General features: G+C 44.5%; 2 protein-coding genes across 3 annotated transcripts in view; one reads left to right on the top strand and one right to left on the bottom strand.

The window, feature by feature from the left end:
• nhlrc2 (NHL repeat containing 2) overlaps positions 1-8,334 on the bottom strand; it is a 42,235-nt gene extending 33,901 nt beyond the window's left edge. The window contains exons 1-3 of one of the 2 annotated variants that reach the window (XM_035404349.1): positions 8,260-8,334; positions 7,318-7,441; positions 6,638-6,790 (exon numbers count right to left, since the gene is read on the bottom strand). In XM_035404349.1, coding sequence (XP_035260240.1) covers positions 6,638-6,689 — 52 coding nt within the window. In that variant the 5' untranslated portion in view covers positions 6,690-6,790; positions 7,318-7,441; positions 8,260-8,334. Of the gene's footprint in view, positions 1-6,637; positions 6,791-7,317; positions 7,528-8,259 lie in introns of those variants that run through there. The other variant, XM_035404348.1, reaches the window with a different exon arrangement.
• On the top strand, positions 7,748-21,955 carry dclre1a (DNA cross-link repair 1A (PSO2 homolog, S. cerevisiae)). The gene is made up of 9 exons (XM_035404347.1): positions 7,748-8,601; positions 10,788-12,281; positions 13,796-13,929; positions 15,091-15,209; positions 16,185-16,328; positions 16,721-16,866; positions 17,629-17,783; positions 18,520-18,661; positions 21,328-21,955. The coding sequence occupies exons 1-9, from the start codon at positions 8,151-8,153 to the stop codon at positions 21,501-21,503; spliced, it is 2,961 nt and encodes a 986-aa protein (XP_035260238.1). The 5' UTR covers positions 7,748-8,150; the 3' UTR covers positions 21,504-21,955.
• The last annotated feature ends 3,896 nt before the right edge of the window (positions 21,956-25,851 follow it).

Here is a 25,851-nt window from a genome sequence, read left to right as displayed (position 1 = left end):
ACCTGAGAGCCGTTATCCCTCAGGGCGTTAAAAAATGCAGGACTGACAAATATCAGAGACAGATGGGAATTTACAACCAAGCTTCAGATGCCATTTCAAGCCAGAAATAAGATTTACACCCACAGCCACTGCTGAGAAAAACAGCTTTGGGGTGGAAAGGCATTTTCTGCTGATGAGTTTGACTACAAATGAAGTTCTTGAAAATGATGCATACTGCCCAAAACAGCAAAATAAACACAATATCGGGAAGTTTTTCCATGCAGATTCTTCAATTGATGTTATGGCCCTTATGAATGTTTCAATTTTCTTTAGAAGAAATCATGTTCTTTGTTAGTTCGGTATTGCAAATACAGCACTAAACCATAACTCTCAGCGCCTGTTACTATGGTGATAACATGGGACAAAGCCTATAGAGTGGAAACATGGGTAGGCTAAAAGTTCTGGAATGACTGGGGCGACTTAACTAACCATAGAGCTCCTGTAGTTGACATCACACAATCCCAGCATGCATCTGCCTTGATCAAAACTATGCCAAATCTGGGAGCGGCACTAATTCAGTGTCATTCATTTCAGTTTAATTTTTAAATTTTAAAATGGTTATGCCCAGGATGTTACAACAAGAGGGGACATGGAAAAGGGAGATCTTTTTAGCATATGCCAAAAGATCCTGTAAGGCGAAATAAATGGATTTCCGGTACCTGGTAATGGCACCTTGTAGGCAAGCTTCAGCTAAACCATCCATATTAAGAAGACAGTTCATCACAATGTTAGCTTTACATGGATAGAGTAGTCTGATAAAGCTTATTCGGAACAGGCAAATGCTACTTTTTAATGTGTGAAAACACTTTTACACCAACAACCCATGTTTGACTGAATACAGAGCTTGTGATAGCACCAACATTGAAATCAAGCTAGCGCTACAGCCCTTATTGTGACACTTTCCATTGCTAATGTCAAGTGACACTACTCTAGGCTACTCTTCCAGTAACGACAATGCAGTTTTTATAAGGAATACTCCACAGCTAAACATTCAAGACCAATCCAGCCGTTGTTCACTTGTAGCCTTCCAGGCTTTTGTCAGCCTTTAAAGAATCAACCAAGTACAAGGAGAGAAGGTTTATTGGGTAGTAAAAAATACTGGGATATTGTAGGTCGGGAACATTCTCCCTTTCGCGGTTTTATCATTGTAAAAAACACCCCTGGAGCATAGCAAGGGTCACTGATATTTAGTCTGGATTTTAACATGAATTTCCGTTGTGTGAGACAGTCTGATGTTTATCTATACCCCTTTCAGACTGTAGAGATGGGACCAGGTTAATAGATTATATCCCTCGTGCAGGGGAGCTGGATCAAGGTAAAACCCTTAAAACATGGGGAAAGAGCTGCTGGAGTGGTCAGTACGGTCCACTGTAGGCTGCAAGCAGTACTGCAGTTGAACTGCCCTGGTCTGTCACTACAAATTCTCTATACTCAGGAAGTGACAAGCACCCTCTATTCTCCCCTACTACCATCTAACAACAAGCTTTCAGACTGGCTAGCCATAGCACATCCTGGGGACAGCTCTCAATCAACACAAGAGGTGTTAAACAATGTGTATAATTACAATCCCAAGGGCTAATGAAATCTTCGCTTAGGAAAAAAAAAAAAAAAAAAAAAAAAAAAGAACACTACATACGCAAATACATTCTCAGTTATCATAAAGAGCCTCAGCTGCTAAAAAGGGATACAAAAGAGCGCAGACACGCGATTGCGTTTCCCTTTCCCGGGCCAGTCACACGCTAACAATGGCCCTGCCACACGCTCCGCCGCCAGGCACGACAACAAGGAGCGGAGAAACATACGGCGAGTGGTTCGCGCGACAGCACTGCATTAGGTAGTGCCGCCGTCGCACCCGGGCTGAGCGCCAAGGCTGCTCGTATCCTTTACCTGACCCACAGCTCTGTCCCGCTGATAAGACGCAGGCAGAGAGGGGGAAATTCGACACGGGGCATCAGCTGGAATGTACCGACCGCGCTGCCAAACACAAAGAATGAGAAAACCTATCCTGTACGCGGTCACTCCTCCCAGCTCGGCTGGCACCGGTTCCACTGTTCCCAACGAAAGCCCATTAAGGGGCTAACGATATTAGATGACAGCTGGAACACGATAGCGGCGGTTATAATAAGCAGCGGGGCATGCGGACTGCAGGTCTGGATAAAGCGCCGGCCCCACCCCGATGCGTGGTTCTGTGTATTTTTAGCTCCGGTCACTTCAGCACTGATTGAGATAAATGGTGTGCGTTCTTTGGAAAACACTCACTGCGTCGTGACGTCTTTCTCTCCCTCCTGTCTGTCTGCGCAACCCCAATATCCCCACTTCCACCTCTGTGCCAATGCCAAGCAAGCTCGTTCATGCCAGTGCTTGTTCCTTTTCCACAGACACTTTCAGGAGGTATTTCAAGCCCATGTTTTTGTCCCTTCTCGGGCCCTCATTGGGTCAGTTATGGTACAGGGGCGTGGTCACAGATAGCCTGTTATCAAAATACAGAAGTTAGCAGCAATCTTTCAATGGGAGTATACAATGTTAACATAGAGGGAGTGTTAAATAGCCAGGACTCGTAATGATACTGGCAACTCAGTGGCCCAATGACAGACGTACAAATGAGCCGGTCCTCTTTGGCGGACGCTCTGCTTGGCCACCCTGACTGGAAACGTAACCAATCAGCTGTGCATGTTTTCACCACAGCAGCTGTTAGCAATCATTACCAGCAGTTCTATACAATCAATTCTATACCTGTCTGTTCAACAGCCAGCAACAGCAAGAAAATATGCTGTCAAATTATTTCCCATTTTCTAAATTCTATTCTTTTTTCATCTTCCATGGTGTGACATGCCTATTCTCTCTCAGTTTGGAATGCCCACTTCTTGAGTGATGAGTGTTCTCATTGCTGCAACCACCTCCCTGAATTCAGGGGACACTGGCCTCTGGAACACATGATGTGCAGTCACTACATCTGTACACCTGGCAGCATAACAGTTAAGCTCAGACAGACATTGAGTTAAAGGAGAATCGTGTACACACCGCAAGGCCCTGTTCATTCACCAGAGGGGGTCTCTGGTGTGTGATGAGGCACGGATGTAGCCCGGACCAAAATTCCGCCATTCGTGAACAACCTTACATCCAATTATTGCTACCCTGTGGGGCCACCGGCCATAGCCAACACTTTATAACACGGTTTATAGTTGCATACCGATCTGTGGGGCCCACCCACACGCTTGAACAGTCTGAATAGGATGATGAGCCAACCAGCCTGTGAGGGATGTTTTTTAATCACAACTTTCGTAAGCACAACTATATTCGTTAGATGTGTGAGCGTGTGTGAATACAGTACAGGCCAATAGTATTAGGCCACCAGTGTTTTTTTTTTTTTTTTTTTTTTAAACCTTAGGTACAGAAGAATTCAGTTAATATATCCACATTTATTGAATAACAAACCAAAGTATAAACATTTTTTCCCTATTTCTACTGACAATAACACAAAAAGATGAGTTTTACTGAAAAAAAAATGTTAGACATGGCTTTCCACAAAATAGCCTCCTTCGGCTTTAATTACCATTTTAAAAATTATTGAACGTCTATCAAATCATTTTGCAAATGGGGGGTGGGAGGGAGATGGAGGAATAGTTAAATTGACTGAAATGTTATCTACCAAAAGTTTTTATTTTATTTTTTTAACCACAGATAGCCTAATACCATTGGCTTGTAGTGCAAAATTATAGACATTAAAGCGGAAAGAAATATGGCAGAGAAGGTGTTAGGCGTGTATTCGCGTGGCAAAGTAAACATATTGTGGCAAGGTTATTCCCTGTGATATGCTTAAGATTTCCAGTTGCAGTGTTCAGCACACACTCAGAAGGACCCAGCTGATGGGCAGTAATGTTAACTTCCCGTTTTTGTGCTGCAGTTTTAGGATACTTTCTTTTACTAGACAACACAAAATATTTGTCTTCTGCCTCTCTTCCTGGTCTCCCATTATCATTGTTGCCCATCAGCTGTGCTGAATACACTGCACCCAGAAATCTTGAAGGTGCAGTGTGTAGGATTTAGTGGCATCTAGCAGTGAGGTTGCAGATTGCAACCAACTGAATACCACATCCCCTCGCCTCCCCTCAACCCTCCCTTTCCAAGGACGTAGGAGAAGCTACGGTGGCCTGTAAGTTCCCAAAATGATGTCATTGTCTACAACAGCATCGAGTAGCCAAGTGTCAAGTGATGAGGTTCCTTGATAGATTTATAAATTGTATTTAGTTATTTAGTCTGTAAAACTATAGGTCATAGGCTCAAGTAAGATAGCGATTATGAATGTTAATTGTTCCGCATTGTGGAAGCGTTTCATTGCTAACTTTAGCTTTGCATGGTAAATCATAGAAAGACATGATGCGTCACAAAAACGATTATACTACTAACTAACACTTAGCTACATTACAGTATGACATATCCTCATTATAAAATACCACTAACCTACTTAGACACTCAATTTCAAAAATAACGTATATAACCGAAATATTGAGCAGTAATAGTTACATAGCAATGATGAAATCTTATCTGTTTTCAATAGATAGAGACAGAGACAGTAAATCAATGATATATTTCTATCCGCTTCTGTCTTACACCAGAAAACGATGTCAGCTAGGTCTATCAGCAAACATATGGCTTAGCTATGCCCAGAAGTCCTCAATAATAATAGTATTTTCCAAGAAATTATGAAAAATCGTTGACAACGTTTCGTTAGGTGCAGCATCTTTTATTGCTACCACAGAGTGAATTCGTAAGTGAATGCAATGATAACAAAACTTTCGATTATGCTGACCAATAAAACGCTATTCCAAAAGCAAAATTAGAAATGTTATACATTGTTAGAAAGCTTATACTCTCACCTACTGGATAAATGGATTGTCAATCAAGCCAGATTCTACTAAAAAGGGCGCCATGCCGTAAACAACACGTGTGGTATTGCGCACAGCTATTTTGGAAGGTACCCAGGCATCACAAATGCGCGTATATTTCACAAACGGATTGTCCAAGACAATATATGACCACTCAGTCTCTTCTTTCTTCTTCTTCGTCTTCCAACCGGTGCATTCGTGCCACCCACCAAAATTAAAAACGCGAAAAAAAATGCGAAAGGCCCTCTCTAGAGCCGTTTGTCCGTCCTGGGCTACTGTAGAAACATGGCAGTGCAACATGGCGGCCTCCGTGGAAGAGGACCCGCTCCGTATGTAGATATAAAGGGCTCATTCTAAGGTAACAAAAACAATTTTTATTTTCATGGGATTATACACTAATTAAAACATACTTATGAATATTATATTCAATTTCTGCCAAGTCCATTCCGCTAGATGCCACTAAATTCTACACACTGCACCTTTAAGCTTCAAAAAAAATCTTAAGCTTCTTTGCAATTTCTCACTTCAAATAACCTTTTTGCCACAATGCTTATCTGGCCCGCAAATCTATGCCTAACCCTAACCCTAACCCTAACTTCTTCTTCACCACATTTCTTGCAACTTTGGTGCCTATTTTACTTGCACTTAAGTCTAAAGGTATTAGATTACCTGGGGTTTAAAAAAAATCTAAGGTAGGTACGATTTCACTCAATTTAATTACCTCTCCACCACCCTCCCACCCCTCTGCCTCCCACTTTGCAAAATTATTGGATACTTCCAAAAATTAATTCAATAGTAATTCAAGCCAAGGGAGGCTATTTCGAGGAATGGCATGTCTAAGATTACTTTTGGTTTGATATTCAATAAATGCACATATAATACCTGAATTCTTCTCTGCACTGCAACACTGGGCCTGCTGCAGAGGTAAGATTACCCCACCAACCTTCAAAGTGCTTTAACCCTACCTCTACCTCCACAGTCTCCCCATCAAGCCTTCCTCTAAAATCCATCTGGATGAAATCTGGACATTAAATGCAAAACCACTTTTATATTGAAGGAAGGTTTGTGGTTACACTGTGCTCATGTTGCTCTGTACAAGATCCAGTAATCTGAATGAGAACAGATTCCTGAAAGATTGATCCCAAATTTAACAAGTAGAGTTTGTTCTCTTTAAATATTTTTTTCTTCCAATATGGAACACTCAATTGTAGCCATAAGCCAATCCCAACACAGAAACATCCTGTCACTTCAGGAGACCAAAGGCTAATGCACATTTCCTCCACAGGGTGGTCCACCAGCCATTGCTCCTTCTCACCCGATAAAACAAAGCTCCTGTGCAAAACATAGTGGATAATCCTGCCGAAAAAACACTTCCTTCCCTGGGCACTATTACAACCAAAAATGCCCCTGAAGACTGCAGCTGGGAAGAACATTCCATACATAACTACACTAGGTGCTAGTGCTTTCCTGGGAAAAATTCCCTGACAACTCCTTAAACTGTTTCTGTTCTGGAGCTAAGGAAGCATTATAAACAAAGTTTTTGTGTGTGACTTGTATGATCAACTTTAAATATCCCTTTTGTATTCCAGCAGCATGCACTTGCTTAAGTTTATTGTCAGGAAGTTCTGAACGCAATGGTGGGAGAGTGGAATGGTGGAGGATCTGGTGAGGGGAGTGGCACTGTATGTGTTGGTGCGGCAGCGGGCATGTACCTTTGACGGAGTGCCGCTGTTCCAGCAGGTGGAGGTCAGGCAGCACATGCATACAGTTGATGCAACAGTAGGTGAAGAAGTCCAGCACCACCACTTTCCCAGAGAGCTCTCTCTCCAAGGACAGCGGCTTCTCTGTGTTCAGCCATTCTAGACCTGAAACAACAAAACACAGTAAAGACCAAGAGCACAACACACACAAGTCACACCACACTTGAGAACACAAATGTACAAACAACTCTGGAGGAAACAGTACCACGACGCACAATATAGGCTAGTTCAAAGTCACAATGCAGTTTGCCCGTGTGACACTTGCTTTAAACGTGACGTTTTCGGTGCACACGTAATCACCAGCACCAGCTGGTACAGGCATTGCATTGTTTGGCAAAACGATCAGGTACAAAAATGGCAAATTACCTAAATTGCAACTTACATTCCTGAATGGTGATACCAATAGCTGTATACTATTACAAGATAAACAACGGGAAGATATCATGATCAGGTTCAAGTTGACCCAGAAACAGTTGCAGTTTTCTGTAAACGAGAAGCTAACAAGACAGCAAACCAGACATTTAAGTTTATAAAAACAGGAGTTCAGCAGAGTGAAGTCGAGATGCTAACACAAGCGAACTTAAAACTTAATCACAGCAGCAGCGTCTCTCTAGTGCGATACGACAACATACCTTCTGCAAAGTCTGGAACCTTGAAATCCTCTTTTCTGTCGTCCAGCTTTTTCAGGTATTCATGGACGAGATTTTCTTTCTCTTGTTCAGACGAGGCGTCTTCCAGGGCGTAGTCCAGTTCACTCTGAATGGGAAATAAAGCTGTAAGACTGCTCTGGCCCGCCATGTTTCCAAGCACAGTCCACAGCACAACCGATGAGTAAATCTACCCGCATGTTTGATGGCAACACATTCAACACTCCTGGAGTGCAATTCATATCAGCAGTCTCAATCGTTTAAAGTATTTGATCAAAAAACACTGGTTACATGTTTATTTTATTATTTGTTATATTGTAATGCATCTGAGATGGCTGACCATACATATAAAATGAATGAGAATATCAATGATTGGAAACTGCTGACATTGATTTCAAAATAGCTGTACGTTTCATTGGCGGCAAGTCTGTAGTGTACAGTGGGGAACCAAAGCCGGGAGTATGTATGGCATACTTCTTAGGTCGTTTATAATACTTAATTTAACTAACGCTATTTGAATTCTTAATTTGTATTACTGTAGAATATGTTATATCGGGCAATTTCTGGACATCTTATTTAATTGGAAATTCCGTAAGAAATGTTTGTAACGTTAGCTAGCTAGCTAGCTTGTAAACAATGAACTGGTAGCTAAGAAAGCGCCGTTTTGTTTTATTTAATGTTAGCTAGACTAACGTAACTGTTAACGAGCTACAAGCTCCTAAGGTGAATGCCAATGTTTGGCAGTGAACTGTCTTTCATTCAGCTGTCATTCAGCAGAGAGAGCAAATAGCTAATGGTAGCTATTAATCTTGTTTCCAATGTCACAAAACGACTCCGAAAGTGACATATGGGAATACAAATCTCTCAGGAAAGTAAAGAAACAAGATGCACTCGCATCGAATAAGAAATGTGGACCAAAAAACAAACCTGTTACTGTTATCAGCGGTAGCACGTCATCTGACAAATCCTCTCTCAGAGGCAAGATAGTAACTCAGGGAAAACCTAGAAGAGAAGCTGGGTTTAAAACCGACGAGTTACTGAGAGAGCAAAGTCAACAGGACAAACATTTGAGTGCTCCGACGTCACATATTAAGGATGCCACTGCAGTCGAACATGGAAATCGATCCAAAAGTTCTGAGAAAGAACAGCCTCTTGCTTATAGGGATGAGTTCTGTCCTGGCTGTCAAATGCCATTTTCCATATTACTGGTACAGTCACAACGCTGGCACGTCTCAGAATGTCTGGATATGATTGGAATAGACCGCGAAGGTAGGCTGACCGATCCTTATAATGCAATTCATGGGAAAACAGGCCGAGAGGATTGTTCTGTTCGCGTGCTTGGCTTTAGGCATTAGCTGTAGAACTTGCTGTACAGTGTATTAAGTTTAAATACATTGAATAATGTTGCTTTCGATTTGCGCCTGTCTCCGTGTCAAATTGGATTGAAGGCAAAAATCCTGAATCCAGAATTCAGCATTCTGTCATGTTCTGATTTGCACTTATGGATACGAAAGTACGGCTGTAGAGATTTCGGACCGGAGGGAGGGGTGTGATGGCAATTGCGGTCCCAGGTCTAGGCATAGGAGAGTGCCTCTTCCTAGACCCGGCTCTGCAGGTACGTTATATGTGTGGAGTAAAGTACCTGTAGACAGGTGCAACAGCAGCTGTCAGCTGAGAGCAATGTCACAGCCCTCTTTGAGTCCCGAGTCTTTTATACTTACCTTGATTAAGCCACTTCAGGCATGTTGTTTACCCTTAAAGTGCTCAAGACCAGGCTTAACAGTATTAGTACTGTATTGACCAGTGATTTTGCACTCTTGGTCCTGGGGACCCCCTATTATGCTGGTTTTCGTTCCAAACACATTTTCAATCCCAGAATTTTAACAGGCAGTTAATTTTTTTAAAATTAGGTCCTTTTCATGATTAGAGGGAGTATTTACCCTCTCATGCCATATTATGTCAGAAATAGCTGTGCCTGCTATCCAGAATAAAATTTCCATGTTCATATTGTGCTTATTGCAAACAACTACATAGAGGCAACACAATTGTTTCACTTTCAAACTTGTGTTCATAATTCTTCTTAAAAATATTAAAACAATGCAGGTTTGGGTCATTATCATTTGCTTTGTCTTTGAAGTCTTCATTATCTACCAATTGGTTAGTTGTAGTGGCCATGTGTCCACATACTCACCAGTCAGGAGCATATTGATTCACCCTAGTCTTTGATTGGTTAAGTTTGTTTCCTCTTTTAATGTAGTTGTTTGCAATATAGCGCAGAAAGCACAACACGAACATGGGACATTTAATCTACATGGCATGCACAGCTATTTCTGACAATGTGGCTTAAGAGGGTAAATAATCCTTCTGAATACAAAAGGCTCCTAAGAAAACAATGGGCACTTAAATTCTGGGTTAAAATTCTGTGATTGCACTAAAACACCTGGCTCAACTAATCAACCAATCATGGTCTTACATCAAGATTTGGTGCTGAAGTAGCCTAAATCACAAGCCTCCTCTCAGATAAGATTGATCACAACTGTAGGTCAGGGACTCTTAAACATGATCCACTATCATGGGACCCACTGTGTTTTTTTTTTTTTTGGGTGTGTGTGTATATAAATATATATACACAGTATATACACTAACCAGCCGCTTCATTATGTACACCTGTTCAACTGCTCGTTAATGCAAACATCTAATCAGCCAATCATGTGGCAGCAACTCAATGCATTTAGGCATGTAGACATGGTCAAGACAATCTGCTGAAGTTCAAACCAAGCATCAGAATGGGGAAGAAAAGTGATTTAAGTGACTTTGAACGTGGCATAGGTTGCTGGTGCCAGATGGGCTGGTTTGAGTATTTCAGAAACTTCTGATCTACTGAGATTTTCACGCACAACCATCTCTAGGGTTTACAGAGAATGGTCCGAAAGAGAAAATATCCAGTGAGCGGCAGTTCTCTGGGCGAAAATGCCTTGTTGATGGCGGAGTTCAGCGGAGAATGGCCAGACTGGTTCGAGCTGATAGAAAGGCAACAGTAACTGAAATAACCACTCGTTACAACCGAGGTATGCAAAAGAGCATCTCTGAACGCACAACACGTCGAACCTTGATGCAGATGGACTACAGCAGCTGAAGACCACACCGGGCAAGCAAGGTGTACCTAATAAAGTGGCCACTTTTCTTCCCCATTCTGATGCTTGGTTTGAACTTCAGCAGATCATCTTGACCATGTCTACATGCCTAAATGCATTGAGTTGCTGCCACGTGATTGGCTGATTAGATATTTGCATTAACGAGCAGTTGAACAGGTGTATCTAATGAAGTGGCTGGTTAGTGTGTGTGTGTGTATATATATATATATTACACACACACTTTAGTTACAACCTTGCACTGTGAAGAATTCATATACATGTTTCCTTAAACTATAATTTCTCATTTTCACTCACTTTTAGAATGTCCTGATGGCTTGAAGTGTTCTTCCACTATTCCAAGCCACTACAGGAAGTACAGCCACTTCCTGCTTGCCCGGAGCCGTGCAACCAGTGACCTGAGCACAGATAGCTCACAGGAGATTGTGAAAAATAACTTCACCCCCTCCAGCCAGAGTCCCTCCTCCAGCCAAAGTCCCTCCCCCAGTCCAGGTCTGGGCGTGCTAGGACAAAAATCAACCCCCACGTACACAAATGCCTTGCTCTTGTTAAAATCCCCAGCTCCAGGGGACATAAGGAAAAAGAAGGGCTGGTCCCCAATTACCAAGTGGCAGAAAACCACAAGCTTAGAACAGGGTGCTGGAGTTTCACGGCTACCTAAGCAGACCAGCAGTGCATCCAGAAGACTGCATGAGGATCAAAAAAAGGCCTCATCTATACATTTGGTTATGCCCTCTCCCCCATCGTCCAACAGTGATGATATCTCTTACTCCCCCATTTCCAGTCCTCCCATAAACGATGAGGTCCTACCCACCCACAAGTCTCCATCTTACAGCAGCATGACTGGCAGTAAAGAGGGTGAGGGGGATTCTTTAATGCTGTACAGCGATGATGAGCTGTTGGCTGAGCTCCTAACCCAGGCTGAGATGGAGGCCAACAGCCAGCCAGGAAACACAACTGCGGCAGTGAACTCAGAGTTCACAGAGGCATGTGTTACCTCATTATCGCCCTGCGCTAATGAGCTTAACGGTGACCATGAGGCCTTTATCTCGTTGGCTTCTCCTGGTGACGAGGTTAACGATGACTCTGCGGACCGTACCTCATTAGTGCCTCCTGGTGATAAGCCTAATGAGGACTCCGCACCTGCCCCAGCTTTCCTCGTTAGTGCACTGAAACGGGAACGCGCCCGCGCCACAGCTGCAAGGAGTGACCACACCCCCGCAGACAACGCCAAGCTACAGCTGCAGTCCCCTCAGAGTCTGGTTCTGGAGAGGCTGCGTGAGCGACTGTGCAGCTCAGGCGAGGCGGCTTGTGTGGACCCCGACACGTCCTCAGACGGCTCGAAACCGGACGAGGCCTTGTGCGAGGCGATGCCCCCGGTGACGCGCGGCTCCGCCCGGCAAGCCCTGGCGAGCGCGTCGCCCAAGAAGGCGAGGGGCAAGGCCGGCGCGTCGGTGCCAGGCGGGCTCAAGCAGACTGACATCGGGGTGTTCTTCGGCCTCAAACCCCTGAAGCCCGAGGCCGGGGACGGGTCAGCCAAAGAGGACCTGGTGCGTGCCGTGACGGTTGCCGGAGACGACGCGGGGACGCGGGCTACCGTCAATGGGCGGCGGAGGAAGAGGAAAGCCACCAGCTCGGCTGGCGAGCCCCCGGTTCTGGGGGCCGCGGACGGCGACACTAACCAGGTCCCGCAGGCGGAGGCGGGCTGGAAGGGAGCGGGGAGGAAGAGGTGGAGGAGGAGAACGGAAGAAGGCTCCGAGACTGTTAGACGCTGTCCCTTTTACAAAAAGATCCCAGGTATGTGTCAGTACCTTTTTTAGAACCAGGGGCATATTTCATGAAGCAGGATTGCTGAGTTAGCTGATTAACTGCACTGACCCGGAATGGCTATTTTTTGCTTCAGTCCACGTTCCAGATTTGCGAGGGTTTCGGGATTTTACTCAGCACAGTTATCCAGCTAACTCTGTTACCCTGCCTTGTGAAACTGGGCCCAGGAGTACCAAACAGTCCTGGTGTTTAACACTCCTGGGCCCTGTTTCATGAGGCAGGATTAGTTCAGTCTTGGAGGGTCTCAGTGTCTGCAGGTATTTGGTTTTCTTTCAATCTGCAGCCAATTAGGGCCTTGAGAACAAGGTGTGTGGACTCTAGCCAATCAGTTACTTCATGATGTACCTGAAACCATCAGACATTGCAGCGCTGCAAGACTGGTGTTTGAAACACCTGTTCTAAACGAACACAGTTTTATTCTGGTTGTGAAATGTCACCGTTCTAGTTGTGTTGGTAGACAGATTGTCCCTGTGTAGGATGACAATGCAGTTTCCTAAATCTAGTCCAGTGGACACTGGTATATGCCAGTTCTGTTTCTATTGAGGTCAAAATTAGGTTCAGGTTTTTATCTTGGAACTAAATGCTAATCTCAGTTTAACCTCATTTTACACGTATGTTATAAATACACATCCTTTTAGGTTTGTATGTATGATGTTAAACGATACATACAATGTATGTATTGTATTAATTGTTAGTGTTGTGCAGGCAAAGGGTTCTCAGGGTTAGGGTTAACCCTTCTCCTGTATGGTGGTCTTTGTCTGGGTTAATCTCTTGACCAACTAATGTTACGTAAAGTGTTTCTTCTGTAATTTACTTAATTAAAATGTAACCTCTTTCTAAAGAATCATTGCCACCCTGTGACGCAGCATACATTATGAGAGAGTTGACTCATTTGTGGTCTGAGAACCGATCCGACTAATTAAATGTCCTTAAATGAACTTTGGGCATTTTTCAGAGCCATATATAGATATTTTTGGTCTAGTGTCACTTTGGATGGCACGTCATCTCTCATTAGACATCAAGTGTCTCATTAACAAGAAATATCAACTTATTACATGGGAATTGCAATTCATGATTAAAATGAGAACCAGCATGCTCCAGGAGGCCTCAGGGCTGGGTTTGCAAAACCTCAGATTAGCACATCATCATGAGCAAAGAAACAGTTTTTGCTAATGAGTTTCCACTGTCTGTAGTTTCATAATTGTATTAGGAGATCCTGATGAAAAATCAGTCTGATTCAGTCTGCTGGGCCATATTACAGAAGGCATACTAACTGCCTTAGAATGCTGAAGAGATGGAAAAATATGCGGTGGCTGTATGATTTCGAAACTCCACATAACAAGGTGTAGCATAAATCTTGGAAGAAAGCCGAGGGCGTGGTTTCTGGCTGTGTGTGGGCGTGTTTGGCTCCTGGGTATGGTATCGGGTGTGGTCTATATACAGGTGCGGCCACCGCCTGAGAGGTTTGGTTCTGACTCCTGCAGGCACGCCTTTTGCTGTGGACGCGTTCCAGTACGGAGCTGTAGACGGCATCAGCGCCTACTTCCTCACCCACTTCCACTCTGACCACTACAATGGCCTGAGGAAGGGCTCCAGCTTGCCCATCTACTGCAACCGAGTAAGGCTGCTTCTTCCAGAGAGCAGGGTGGGGTGGTGGCTAAAGATCTGGCCTTGGGGGTAGTTCACAAAGCAGGATTAGTGTTCTCTGAATAACTGCTCTGAGTAAAGCCTGGAACAGCTCTTTTTACTTAAGTTCATGTTGCAGGCTTGGGAGGGTTCCGGGTTTTACTCATTGCAGTTATCCAGCGAACACTAATCCTGCTTTGTGAAACAGGGCCCTGGTAAAGGAAATGTTGCAGGGTGCTTCTTAGCCTGGGCTGTTTTGGGGATGCTGTAGTTGCAGTGTCCGTGAACAAAAAGTTAAGTTTAAACGCCGTGATCTCCCATGTGACACCAAAGCCTTTCTCCCCCTGAAGCTTCTGATGCTACGCTACTGTTAGTAAATCCGAAGCCTGGGCCTCTGAACTGAATGTCTCCATTGCAGACCAATATTTGTTCTTTTATGTGCAGTAAATTCCTGTTTTATCTTTGAAGCAGACTAGACTGCCTAAAGGGGGGTAGGATGGGAATGCTTGTTAACTTTAGCTCAGTGAAACTGCCAATTGAACAGGAGCACCAGGTTGGGCACGGCGGGAAAATAGAATCCAGAGTCTGCCTGGATCCGCAAGTCTGAGACTAATGTAGATTATAAATCAATAAAATCAACATTTAATAACAAAGAAAAAAAATATTTTAAATGAAGTTCTCATCCAGCTCTGTACTGCCTTAACTACAACTAAGATACCTTGTTGAATAAGCACATAAAAAATTATTTTTTTTGTGTATTTTTATTTTTGCTATGCCTGATAATTCCCTTTTTTTGCGGTGGGAGTGTTTTGTGCGACACCAGATCATGTGATTAGGAAATCAGACCCCCTAGCCATTCCATCCTCTCTGGTCTGGGCTAAGGTTGCCCGTGCTCGTGTTGTTGCGATTTGAGGGGACGGGCCTGTGATTGACAGGCATCAGTCATGTGTGGCATGGGCGGCAGTGTATATAATGGCTAAGGAGTTGGTCTTGTAACCTAAAGGTCGCAGGTTCGATTCCCCGGTAGGACACTGCCGTTGCACCCTTGAGCAAGGTACTTAACCTGCACTGCTCCAGTATATATCCAGCTGTATAACTGCATACAATTCAAGTCACTCTGGATAAATGCCTGTAAAATAAAAAAATGTGTCAGATCACAGGTAACCTGGTGAAGAACAAACTGAGGGTGGAGGAGCAGTACATCCACATCCTGCCCATGAACACAGAGTGCACAGTGGAGGGCATCCGCGTCACCCTGCTGGACGCCAACCAGTGAGTATGAATCCAGCTAGCACCCCCGACCGATATGAATCCAGCTAGCACCCCCGACCGATATGAATCCAGCTAGCACCCCCGACCGATATGAATCCAGCTAGCGCCACCCGACCGATATGAATCCAGCTAGCGCCCCCCGACCGATATGAATCCAGCTAGCGCCCCCCGACCGATATGAATCCAGCTAGCGCCCCCCGACCGATATGAATCCAGCTAGCGCCCCCCGACCGATATGAATCCAGCTAGCGCCCCCCCGACCGATATGAATCCAGCTAGCGCCCCCCCGACCGATATGAATCCAGCTAGCGCCCCCCGACCGATATGAATCCAGCTAGCGCCCCCGACCGATATGAATCCAGCTAGCGCCCCCGACCGATATGAATTCAGCTAACGCTCCCTACCGGTTTGAATCCCGGCATTGCCGCCAACCAGTATGAATCCCACCAGCGCCGCCAATCAGTATGAATCCCACCAGCGCCGCCAATCAGTATGAATCCCACCTGTGCCTATGACCACTATGAATCCTGCCAGTGCCTACGACCAATATGACCAATATGACCAGTGCCCCAAAACAATATGTACCCCAAAAGTACCGCAAATCAGTATGAATCCCACCAATACTGCCAAGGGTATGAATCCAGCCTGCACCCCAACCACTATGAATCCTTCCAGTGAACCTGACCAGTATGAATCCTGCCACTACCTCCAAGTGGTAGCAATCATGTCAACACCCCAAGTCAATGAGTATCAGTTATACTGACACATGTAACCAGTGGTGATTAGATTAGACCAATATAGAGCACATGGCAGGTCAGAATGAGCATTTGATGTGCTATGAATCACGCAGTGTCTGCAATGTGCAGTAGAAGCATTGTCTGACTTACCAGACTCATTTTCACACATGGCAGGGAAAAGGAATGGTTTAGTATTGCAAGCTGTAATGATGTTGTCCTCTGTTTCTGTGTGCCCCAGCTGTCCCGGTGCAGCGATGCTCCTCTTCCTCCTGCCGGATGGTCAGACGGTTTTGCACACGGGTGACTTCAGGGCCGACCCGTCCATGGAGAGCTACCCACAGCTGCTGCGCTGCAGGGTGCAGACGCTGTACCTGGACACCACGTGAGTCTGACCCTCAGAGCTGCGAGCCCACCTGGCCGTTATGTGACCCTTCCCCTACCCAGAGCCCTGCCCCCGTCTGGCCATGTGACCCTTCCCCTACCCAGAGCCCTGCCCCCGTCTGGCCATGTGACCCTTCCCCTACCCAGAGCCCTGCCCCCGTCTGGTCATGTGACCCTTCCCCTACCCAGAGCCCTGCCCCCGTCTGGCCATGTGACCCTTCCCCTACCCAGAGCCCTGCCCCCGTCTGGCCATGTGACCCTTCCCCTACCCAGAGCCCTGCCCCCGTCTGGCCATGTGACCCTTCCCCTACCCAGAGCTCTGCCCCCGTCTGGTCATGTGACTCCTCCTTTACACCCTCTCTGCCAGTGACTTTTTTCCCCATCCTCCTACAGGTACTGTAGCCCTGAGTACACCTTCCCCACCCAACAGGAGGTCATCACCTTTGCTGTCAACAGGGCCTTTGAGCAGGTTGCCCTTAACCCCCGTACACTGGTGGTGTGTGGCACCTACTCTGTGGGCAAGGAGAAGGTCTTCCTGGGTAAGTGTGCATGGGATGGGGTGGGGTGGGGTGGGGTGGGGGTGCGCTTTTTGAACAGTTAAGTTAGTATCTCAAACTTTGCCATTATTAAGTTGTTTGTAATATGTGGGAGAATTCAGAATGCCTTAAAATTAGGGTACTCAAATCTGCCGTTTGAGGCCAGTAGTGCAGTGGTTTTCCTTTCTTCTCCTGTAATCCGGACATGATTTACATCTGGGACAGCAAGTGAGTGTGATTAGCTAAATTCATTAAGCCAATGAACATTCACAGCTGATGACTTTCATTCCTATACAGAAAGTTTTGCGGTGGTCCAATCTACCAGTATACTGCTGTTTGTACGTGGGACTAATTAGCTAGTGGTGCTTGGGTAATTGGTGAAGGCAGAACACTGCATACACTGCCTGCACTCTGGCCCGCTGGGCCACTCCTGATCTAGGCCCTGACTTGAAGGGTGAGATTCTGGCACTGTGCTGCCCCCTAGAGGTGACTGCAGTCTAAACTGAACTTCAGCCTCTCTGTGCTGGAAAACTTTGGATTCATTCTCCTAATGTCAGCATGTACAGGCTTTAGATTTATTTTTCTAACTGCCTTTTATATCATACATTGATATGACATGAAATATACTGCTGGAATGTACAATGATAAAGAAGCTGTATTATCCCAGAGTGCACTGCTCAAGTGTAAATGTTCCACTTGCCTGACCACCTACCACCCGTGTGTGTGTGTGTACGCATGTGTGTGTATGCGTGGGCATGTTTGCAGCCATTGCAGAGGTTTTGGGGTGCAAAGCGAGCTTGTCCCGGGACAAATACACTACCATGTGCTGCCTGGAGTCAGAGCGGATCCGCCAACTCGTCACCACCGACTGGAAGGCGGGCCAGGTCCACGTCCTTCCCATGATGCAAGTCAACTTCAAGGTGGGCGGCTGTGGAGCCAGAACCTGGCCCCTACACGCGGAGAATTACCGTGCTATGAGAGGCCAGTGAGGGGATATGAACCTGTGCCTGTGAGCAGAATCTCCAGGGCACTTCAGGAAGCTGCTAGCCTGGTCTTCCAGAGCAAATTTATCATGAGTACAAAAACATGAGTAACGGAGGTAATCTGCTTAACCTATGGAGGGGCACCGGGTTCTTTTGCGGAGGGCTATCCTTTAAAGTGCCCGTTGGGGTTTTTTAAATGATGGTAGCTTCTTGAAGTTTCAAACATCGAATTGATTGTTTTCCTACTAATGTTAACAGGACAGTTTAGAACTGATGTTAACAGTCTCTGTACAGATTCTGGTTTTTTGTTGTCTGCAGTATTAAACCAAAGTATTTAACACCGCATTATGCAGTCCAAATGACCCCTCTGGTATGTTCACAAAAACATTACTTGTAATTCATTTGTTTTCTGTTACAAGCCAATGTTCACAGTGATTGCTTCAGTTACAAATGATTGAGGAAAAGCCAATAACTATGGTTTGCAGATAGCTTGTATTTGTCTTATTTGTTCTTTACCCTTCTTTTTTTTCCTCCCGAAAATTACTTTCATCAGCAGTGAGGCCTAGTCCTGGGGCCTTATTTCTGTGTTCTGTTTTTAAAAAAATTTTTTTTATAAACCTTACCTTCTTTCACCTCTTACTATTTCACTTCTTGCTGTTCATTTCACCATCAGAATTTGGAGGCTCACTTGAGCAAATTCTCAGCAAAGTATGACCACGTCCTCGCCTTCAAGCCAACGGGCTGGACATACTCCAACCAGACCGAAGCTGTAGAGGACATTCAGCCGGAGATCCGAGGAAACGTCAGTATCTATGGTATGTGGAGATCTGAGCATATTATGAGCATCTGTGACAGGGCTGTCAAACCCAGGGCCTGAATGTTGCGGTATCTGCAGGTACATGTTTCCTGTAAATCAGCGGCCTCTTAGTCTTGAGAACAAGTTGTGTGGATTCTTCAGACAAGCATGACAGCAGCAGCCCCCCAGGACTGGATTTTGAGACCTGTAATTTATGGTACTGGGGGGAACTATTAGCATCTTGTGGAATATTAGTGTTTATGATATGTTGGGGCTATATGAGAGTCTATGATAACTGGATGGCTATTGAGAAATTTTAGATTTTAGATGACTAGCTTGATAGTGCTGGACTTCTTTTTGTCTGTAGTGATTAGTGGCATAATTGGGAAGGTCTGTGAAGATCTCCAGAGATCAGACGCCGGACCGCAAGGTTATAGGTTTGAATCCTAGGTCTAGCTCAGACGCTGTGTCCTTGAGCCATCTTCACTGGATCAGTTCTATTTGAACCGATCCAGTGAAGATCCAACATACTGCACCACACCGTTACTGTGCATCCTGCACAGCGTGCAGAGCTTTCAGTATCAAATTTCAGAGTTTATTGGAAGATTAATGAACTGAAGCGAAACCCTGAGGAATAAGTGCCCGGCGCACACAGCGCGGTGTCTGATCGCAGCCCCCCTGTTGCCTGGAGAGCCGTTGGTTTCCTCGTGCCAAGCAGTTTTTCCCTCTGACACTTCAGACCTTTTGCAAAAAGCACGTATTGTGTTCCGCCACTTTCCCCGCGACTCGACAATGGACTTCCTGTAAAAATGAATAAACGAGGGGAAAAATTGCTGAATATTTTAATGGGAACCAAATTTAGCCCCGGTGCCGCAGAATCAGCAAAGATCTGTAGCGTGAGATCCTTGTCCGGCAAAACAGGGCAGCGCGCGGTGCTGAGAGGGCGGGTTCTGTTACTCCGGCGTCAGCAGCTGGCTCAACCGTCTGCGCCTTAGCCAGGGAAACGCTTCTCATTTTACCTGCTCATTTATGAGCTCACCTTTATCGGTCCTTTTAACCCAGGGCTGTCCGACCCTGTTCCTGGTGATCTACCGTCCTGTGGGTTTTCATTTTAACCCTAATTTGGCACTCCTGGTTCTACTAATTAGCATGTCATCGGGATCTCTAGCTGTTGAATGAGGTGGGCTGTGTTAGGGTTGGAGTGAAAACCTACAGGACTGTAAATCTCCAGGAACAGGTTTGGGTAGCCCTGTTATAATGTAGTTTTCTTCCATCTGCATCCTGAAATAAGCACCCATTTTGCTTTGGCACATATAGGAAATTTGCCTATTCAGTGTTCACTCTACTGCTGGTTTCATTAAGGGCAAGGCCTGGTTCTCTTTTCTTTTTCCTCAATTCTTTTTCTGGTAGTTTTTGGATTGTTCCCTATTTCCTGAGTTTGATCATGCCCAGTTTCACCTCTGAGTCATGTTGAATCTGTTGCTGGACATGTAGAGCCTTGTGGGGAAATTGAGTCTTGAAGCATGTCAGATTAGTTTCACACAATGAAGTTATCAGCTGGTAACCATATATCACAAGAATTTGGACACTTTTATGTGTGTATAAACACATTTAGCTCAGATGGGTACGAGTCACCCATAGAATGAATTAAGCCCTCCAATATCAGGGAAGGTGTGTTGCTTACATAAGTAAGGGGACTGGATCATTGGCATCGCGTTTTCATGTATTGTCGAGTAGTGCTGTTGGAACAAATTTCACATATTAAACATAATTCAAAATTGGCTTATTTTGAATGCGCAAAAGACATTCAAAAGTGTAAATCACCACAGCATATTTTCAGTAGCAAGCTTTCATTTTTTTGACCAGATGAACGTGACCCTTCTCGCAGTTCCATTTCCCTGATAAATTTCTGTTTCTTTGCATAGCAACCAACCAACATTAAAGCAGAATCATGACTGAAAACTGTGCAAAAATTGCAGTCAATACGATTCTTTCCTTTTTACAGTTGAGTCAGGAAAGCGTTTCAATTCCATGCACCTCATGGGAAGATTCAACAGGACACAGTATTATGCAGAATGTGCAAATTGGAGCTTAGATATCGCATGACAACTAGAATAATCATGCAGCATTGCATGCCTTCTGCATACAGTGGATATAAAGCTGAGCTGGAGGTGCCTGCATCTAAACAGCCGCGCATGTCCGTTTTTCTCCCCTCTCATCCACACGCACATAACCTGCTGAGCCCCAAGAGACTACCACATGTAAAAATCATGGCAAACTGGTTGATGTTGCCATTTAATTCTATATAAATATACAATTAGTATTTTTGCAATTTTTTGGGACATTTGACAGCCCTATTGTGCAGTGATATTTGAGATGTGCGATTTGTGCCTGTGCTTTCGGAAGTGCTCCTGGTCTGTGGTTTAAGCTGTGGGAATCCCCCTGACCCCGCCTCATGCTGACCAGGGCTGGGTTCACAAAGCTAGCTGTGGAAGGCCACAATGGTTGGGGCTGCTTATATAAAATCCACAATTTAAGCCAACCGCCGTTTTGCTGTGAGAGAAACCTTTTTGTTTGGCTCAAGTCATTGACTGGTAGCTCATTGTAGCTCCACCCAGTATGGGATTCCATAAATCTCGCTTGCTCCTCACTTGGGTGTGCTTCCCTTTCTCCTTCCCGTCTCAGGCATCCCCTACAGCGAGCACAGCAGCTACTCGGAGATGAAGCGCTTCGTCCAGTGGCTGCGGCCTCTCAAGATCGTCCCCACGGTCAACGTGGGCAGCTGGGCCAGCCGCAAGGCCATGGAGACGTTCTTCAGCGAGTGGCGCGCGGAGAGCGCTAGCGGCAGTGCGGCTAACTGAGCCGGCCTGGCCGGAGGAGTGAACTGCCGTGATTCCTCTCACCCAGGAATCCTGTTAATGCCCCCTCCCCTCCCCCCAGAATCGATTCAGGAACACAGCCATAGCCTGGTCACACAGGAGGAGGAGCTTAGAGAGCAGGTGGCTCAGGTGGATAGTGTAATGACGATGATGGTGATGATTATAGTTATGTGATTATGAACTGTGGTCATGTTTTGCTGGCCATATGGTTTGCCATTTGACCTTGGATCCTTTGTATGAACATGAGGCCCAACCTGCTGCTTTTAAATAATAATGTTACATTAATGTTGTCCTGTAAAATGTTGTCTTCTGTGAGAAGGGTATTGGAGCATTTCAGCAGTATTTTCCTACTGGTATTATGCTGCATTCCCTGTTTATGAATGGTACATTTCAATTTTAAATGAAAATAAATAATTACTCATGCTGCTCATTAATTTTCCTCACTTTATTTTTGTGCTTCAGAGATCCCAGAAGCCCTGTATACTAGTGCATGAGGACTATGGGAAAGCACATGTTAAGTGCCATTCAGGTTTGAGTGAAAAAGGCCAATGGTTGACTCCCTCAGTACAATGCTCCTATGTTTAAACAGTGAGTGTGCGAGTACGCATGTAACCTGGGCAGTACATGTGTAGCTGTCCATGTTTCAGATGAAGTTAAATCCAATGCACTGTGAACTGATTCTTAAGTGATGCCAGCTCTGATTCTAGAATCAGTGTACATTTATGCTGTTTAGAATCACCGTTCACATTAAAACAGGAGTGTACAACGGCCGCTCCATTTCCCGATTTTGTACCAACTTCTGTTCTTATTTAATTAGCTCAATCTGACTGTTGTATAATCACCCGGTTGCAGACTGCAAGTGAATCCTGTAGATTTTACTGTGCTCAAGTACAGGAGTGAACCAGCGTAGTTTATGGAGCTGTCAGAAAACTAAATGTAAGGCAATTGGTTGGAACAAAAGCTAGCACACAGACCAGCCCTTCAGGACCGGAGTTGCGCACCCCTTTTTCAAGCCCTTAGGTTAGTGCTACTTTGCAGAATATTCCCGCTGCTGTGCTTTTAAAAAAAAATCTATTCAGCCCTCGTTATGATTTTAAAATTGGAAGTGTGTTTCAGCTAACGTCTAAAAATCTGAAGTGAAAACATGAATGTCAGGAGTGGCTGAAGTGGAACACCAATTTCACGCATGGCTTTCTCCGGCAAATGGGAATATTTTTGAGGCGTGCTGACTTGTCCATGCTTCCAGATATGCACGCGTCTTTGTTTTTGCGAACATTTGCACAAATCCTGAAGTGGCAGCATTTCTACTAAAGTAATCCAAGAAGATTTAAACAGAATCCAGAAGTGGGCAGAAACCTGGAAAATGAAATTCAATATAACTAAATGTAAATTTCTATTTGTGGGGAATAAAAACATAGGGCAGGATTACTTTATGGGTGGTACAAAATTAGAATGCGCACATGTAGAAAAAGACTTGGGAGTAATAGTTGATCAAAGCCTATCAGGGTCTGGTCAATGTGCTGTAGCAGTGAAAAAAAATAAAAAATACATAGCCAGGAGTATGGCATATAAATCTAAGGAGATCATACTTACCCTATACAATACCCTTGTCAGACCACACTTAGAGTATTGTGTGCAGTTCTGGGGACCATACTATAAGAAAGATATAGAGGCGCTGGAAAAGGTCCAAAGACGGGCAACCAGATTGATTCCGGGTATGAAAGATAAGTGTTATGAGGAAAGGCTTGAGATGCTTGGACTTTTCAAGCTTAGTAAAATGAGACTTAGGGGAGATTTGATTGAGGCTTTTAAATTTATTATAGGGATTAACAAAGTGAACTATAGGAAATTATTCAAGTTGAGTTCGGTTAGCAGAACGAGGGGGAAATAGGAAATATTTTTTCACACAGAGAGTGGTCAATGTGTAGAATAGCTTGCCTGGACATGTAGTGGATGCAGAAACACTGGGGGTATTCAAGGCCCGGCCTGATACAGTGTTAGATACTGTCTAGCTTTTAGGTAAACTAAGCATTAAGTACAGTTTAGTGGTAGGAATAGACGAGCAGTGTTGGGCTGAATGGCCTGTTTACTGGGAAGCAATAACAGGCAAATGAGCTCAGCAATAACAAAATGTTAGACCACGGAAAACTACTGTAGTGGACCAAATAATACTTTCAGTTGTGGGGGGAAAAAAAACCCTTTAGTTGTGGAACAGATGAAGACCACTCTCTGGGATGTAGGCATGGATGTCAAGAGTACTATAAAGTGACAAACTACCCCAGCATAACCTCAGAGGGTTCATTGCAAGATACAAACCACTGGTAAGCCTCGAGAACAGAACGGCCAGGTTAGAGTTCTGGAACAGTGAGATGGACTGATGAGACGAGTATTAACCTTTCAGTGAGCAAAAGCTGTAATCTAAACATTTGGAGGGGTGGAAATCTAGCTCAAGCTATGTTTTCTCAAATGGACTAGGTTGATCCCAATATACACTACATTTACAAAAGTATGTGGACACCCCTTCCAATTAGTAGTTTCAGCTATTTCAGTCATGGCCATTTCTAGCAGGTGCATAAAATAAAGCATACAGCCATGCAATCTTCAATGACACACATTGGCAGAAGAATGGGTCGCACTGAAGAGGCTCAGGGGCTTGCAATGTGGCACTGTCATAGGATGCCATCTTTCCAACACTTCAGTTTGTCAATTCTCTGCTAGAGCTGCCCCAGTCAACTGTAAGTGCTGTTATAGTGAAGAGGAAATGCACAGGAGCAACAACAGCTCTGCTGCGAAGCGGTAGGCCACACAAACTCACAGAATGGGATTGCAGAGTGCTGAAGTGTGTAGCACATTGAAAAATCTGTCCTCGGTTGCAACACTCACTACAGAGTTACAAACTACTTCTGGAAACAATGGGCCTCATTCACCAATATCTTCCTAAGTTTTTTCTTAAGTTTGTTCTTAAGAAAGATCCTAAGAAAAGTCTATGTCAGATTCACGACTTGTTCTTAAACCGCTGAATTGTTCGCACGTGTTCTGAAAATGATGAATCCCATTGTCCTCATAAATGTAAAGCGCGTGCCAGTTGTTCCTCTTTAGCATAGGTAAACGCACCGCCAATCCCCATAAAAGGGCATGAGACTGCAGGGCCATGTGCACACACAGAAATCGAAAAGAAAAGTTGAGAACGAACGAAGTCAATAGTGCCCGAACGAAAATCTAAAGACGGTGGAGCACCGGACAAACGTAGTACTGAAGTGGAGATATTGCTGTGGGAAGTGAACAGCAAACGACCTGTCATATTTAGTAGTCAGCAGTGGATATAAAATAACACAAAAAAGATGCATGGGATGCTATTACTCGTTCAGTGAACGCAGTATCCGGAGAAGGGCGCACAACTGATTAAGTAAAAAAAATGGTTTGATGTCAAATATGACACAAAAATAAAAAATTTAAAAAATGCTGGTGGGCCTGGGCGCAAGGAATTGCATGTTATGCATTCAAACGACAAAGCGCTTCTCGTTATATTAATACCGCTAATTAAATCAACCGGCAGTAAACTGCATCGGAGTAAACCCGTCGCTGCACAAAACACTGCACAAAGAATGTATTGCCAGTCATTTTGGTGTCACCCCCTTAGTGACGACCCTGAATAAGTGTTCTCTTCTTCAACATGTCCATGTGTTTAAAAAGTGTTACCTAAGTGCTTAGTTTGTATTCAAAATTTAAACATTTGCTTTTGTAGTATAGAACAAACATTGCATAATTGAAACCCCCAAAAATAAAAGGTCACTGCAATGGTTTGATTTTTATCATTTATTTACAGATGAATTCCCACTGAGACAACCACCCCCTGAGGCGGAACCTGGCACCTTAATGCTTTGTAAAATAATGAAAATAATTATTTAAAAATATTATGAATGATAAAAATATTATTGTAATTTAAATCCTATAATATTATACAACTGTAGAATTGAAGAAAACACTATAACCAATTATTTTGCACAAACATGTCAGCACTCAAATGTGCGTAAGTGTGCTCTTGAGTGTGCGTAGATTCTGTTCTTACCCAAGAACAAATCCCAAGTAAGAAAACATTGGTGAATGTCCGAATCTTCATGAAAACTGCGTAAGTGGATTTTAAGAAGAAAATTCTTCTTAATTAAGAACGGTTGCTGAATGAGGCCCAATGTCACCACAAGAACAGCACAAGAGCCTCATGAAATGAGTTTCCATAGCCGAGCAGCTGTACGCAAGCACAAGTTATTCATGCGCAATGGCACGCATTGGCTGGAGTGGTGTAAAGCACACTCCCATTGGACTGGTGCAG

This window comes from Anguilla anguilla, chromosome 2, assembly GCF_013347855.1.
Source record: "Anguilla anguilla isolate fAngAng1 chromosome 2, fAngAng1.pri, whole genome shotgun sequence".
Lineage (NCBI taxonomy): Eukaryota > Metazoa > Chordata > Actinopteri > Anguilliformes > Anguillidae > Anguilla > Anguilla anguilla.
Note: the sequence above shows the minus strand (reverse complement) of the source record. Positions and strands in the feature narration are given on the sequence as shown.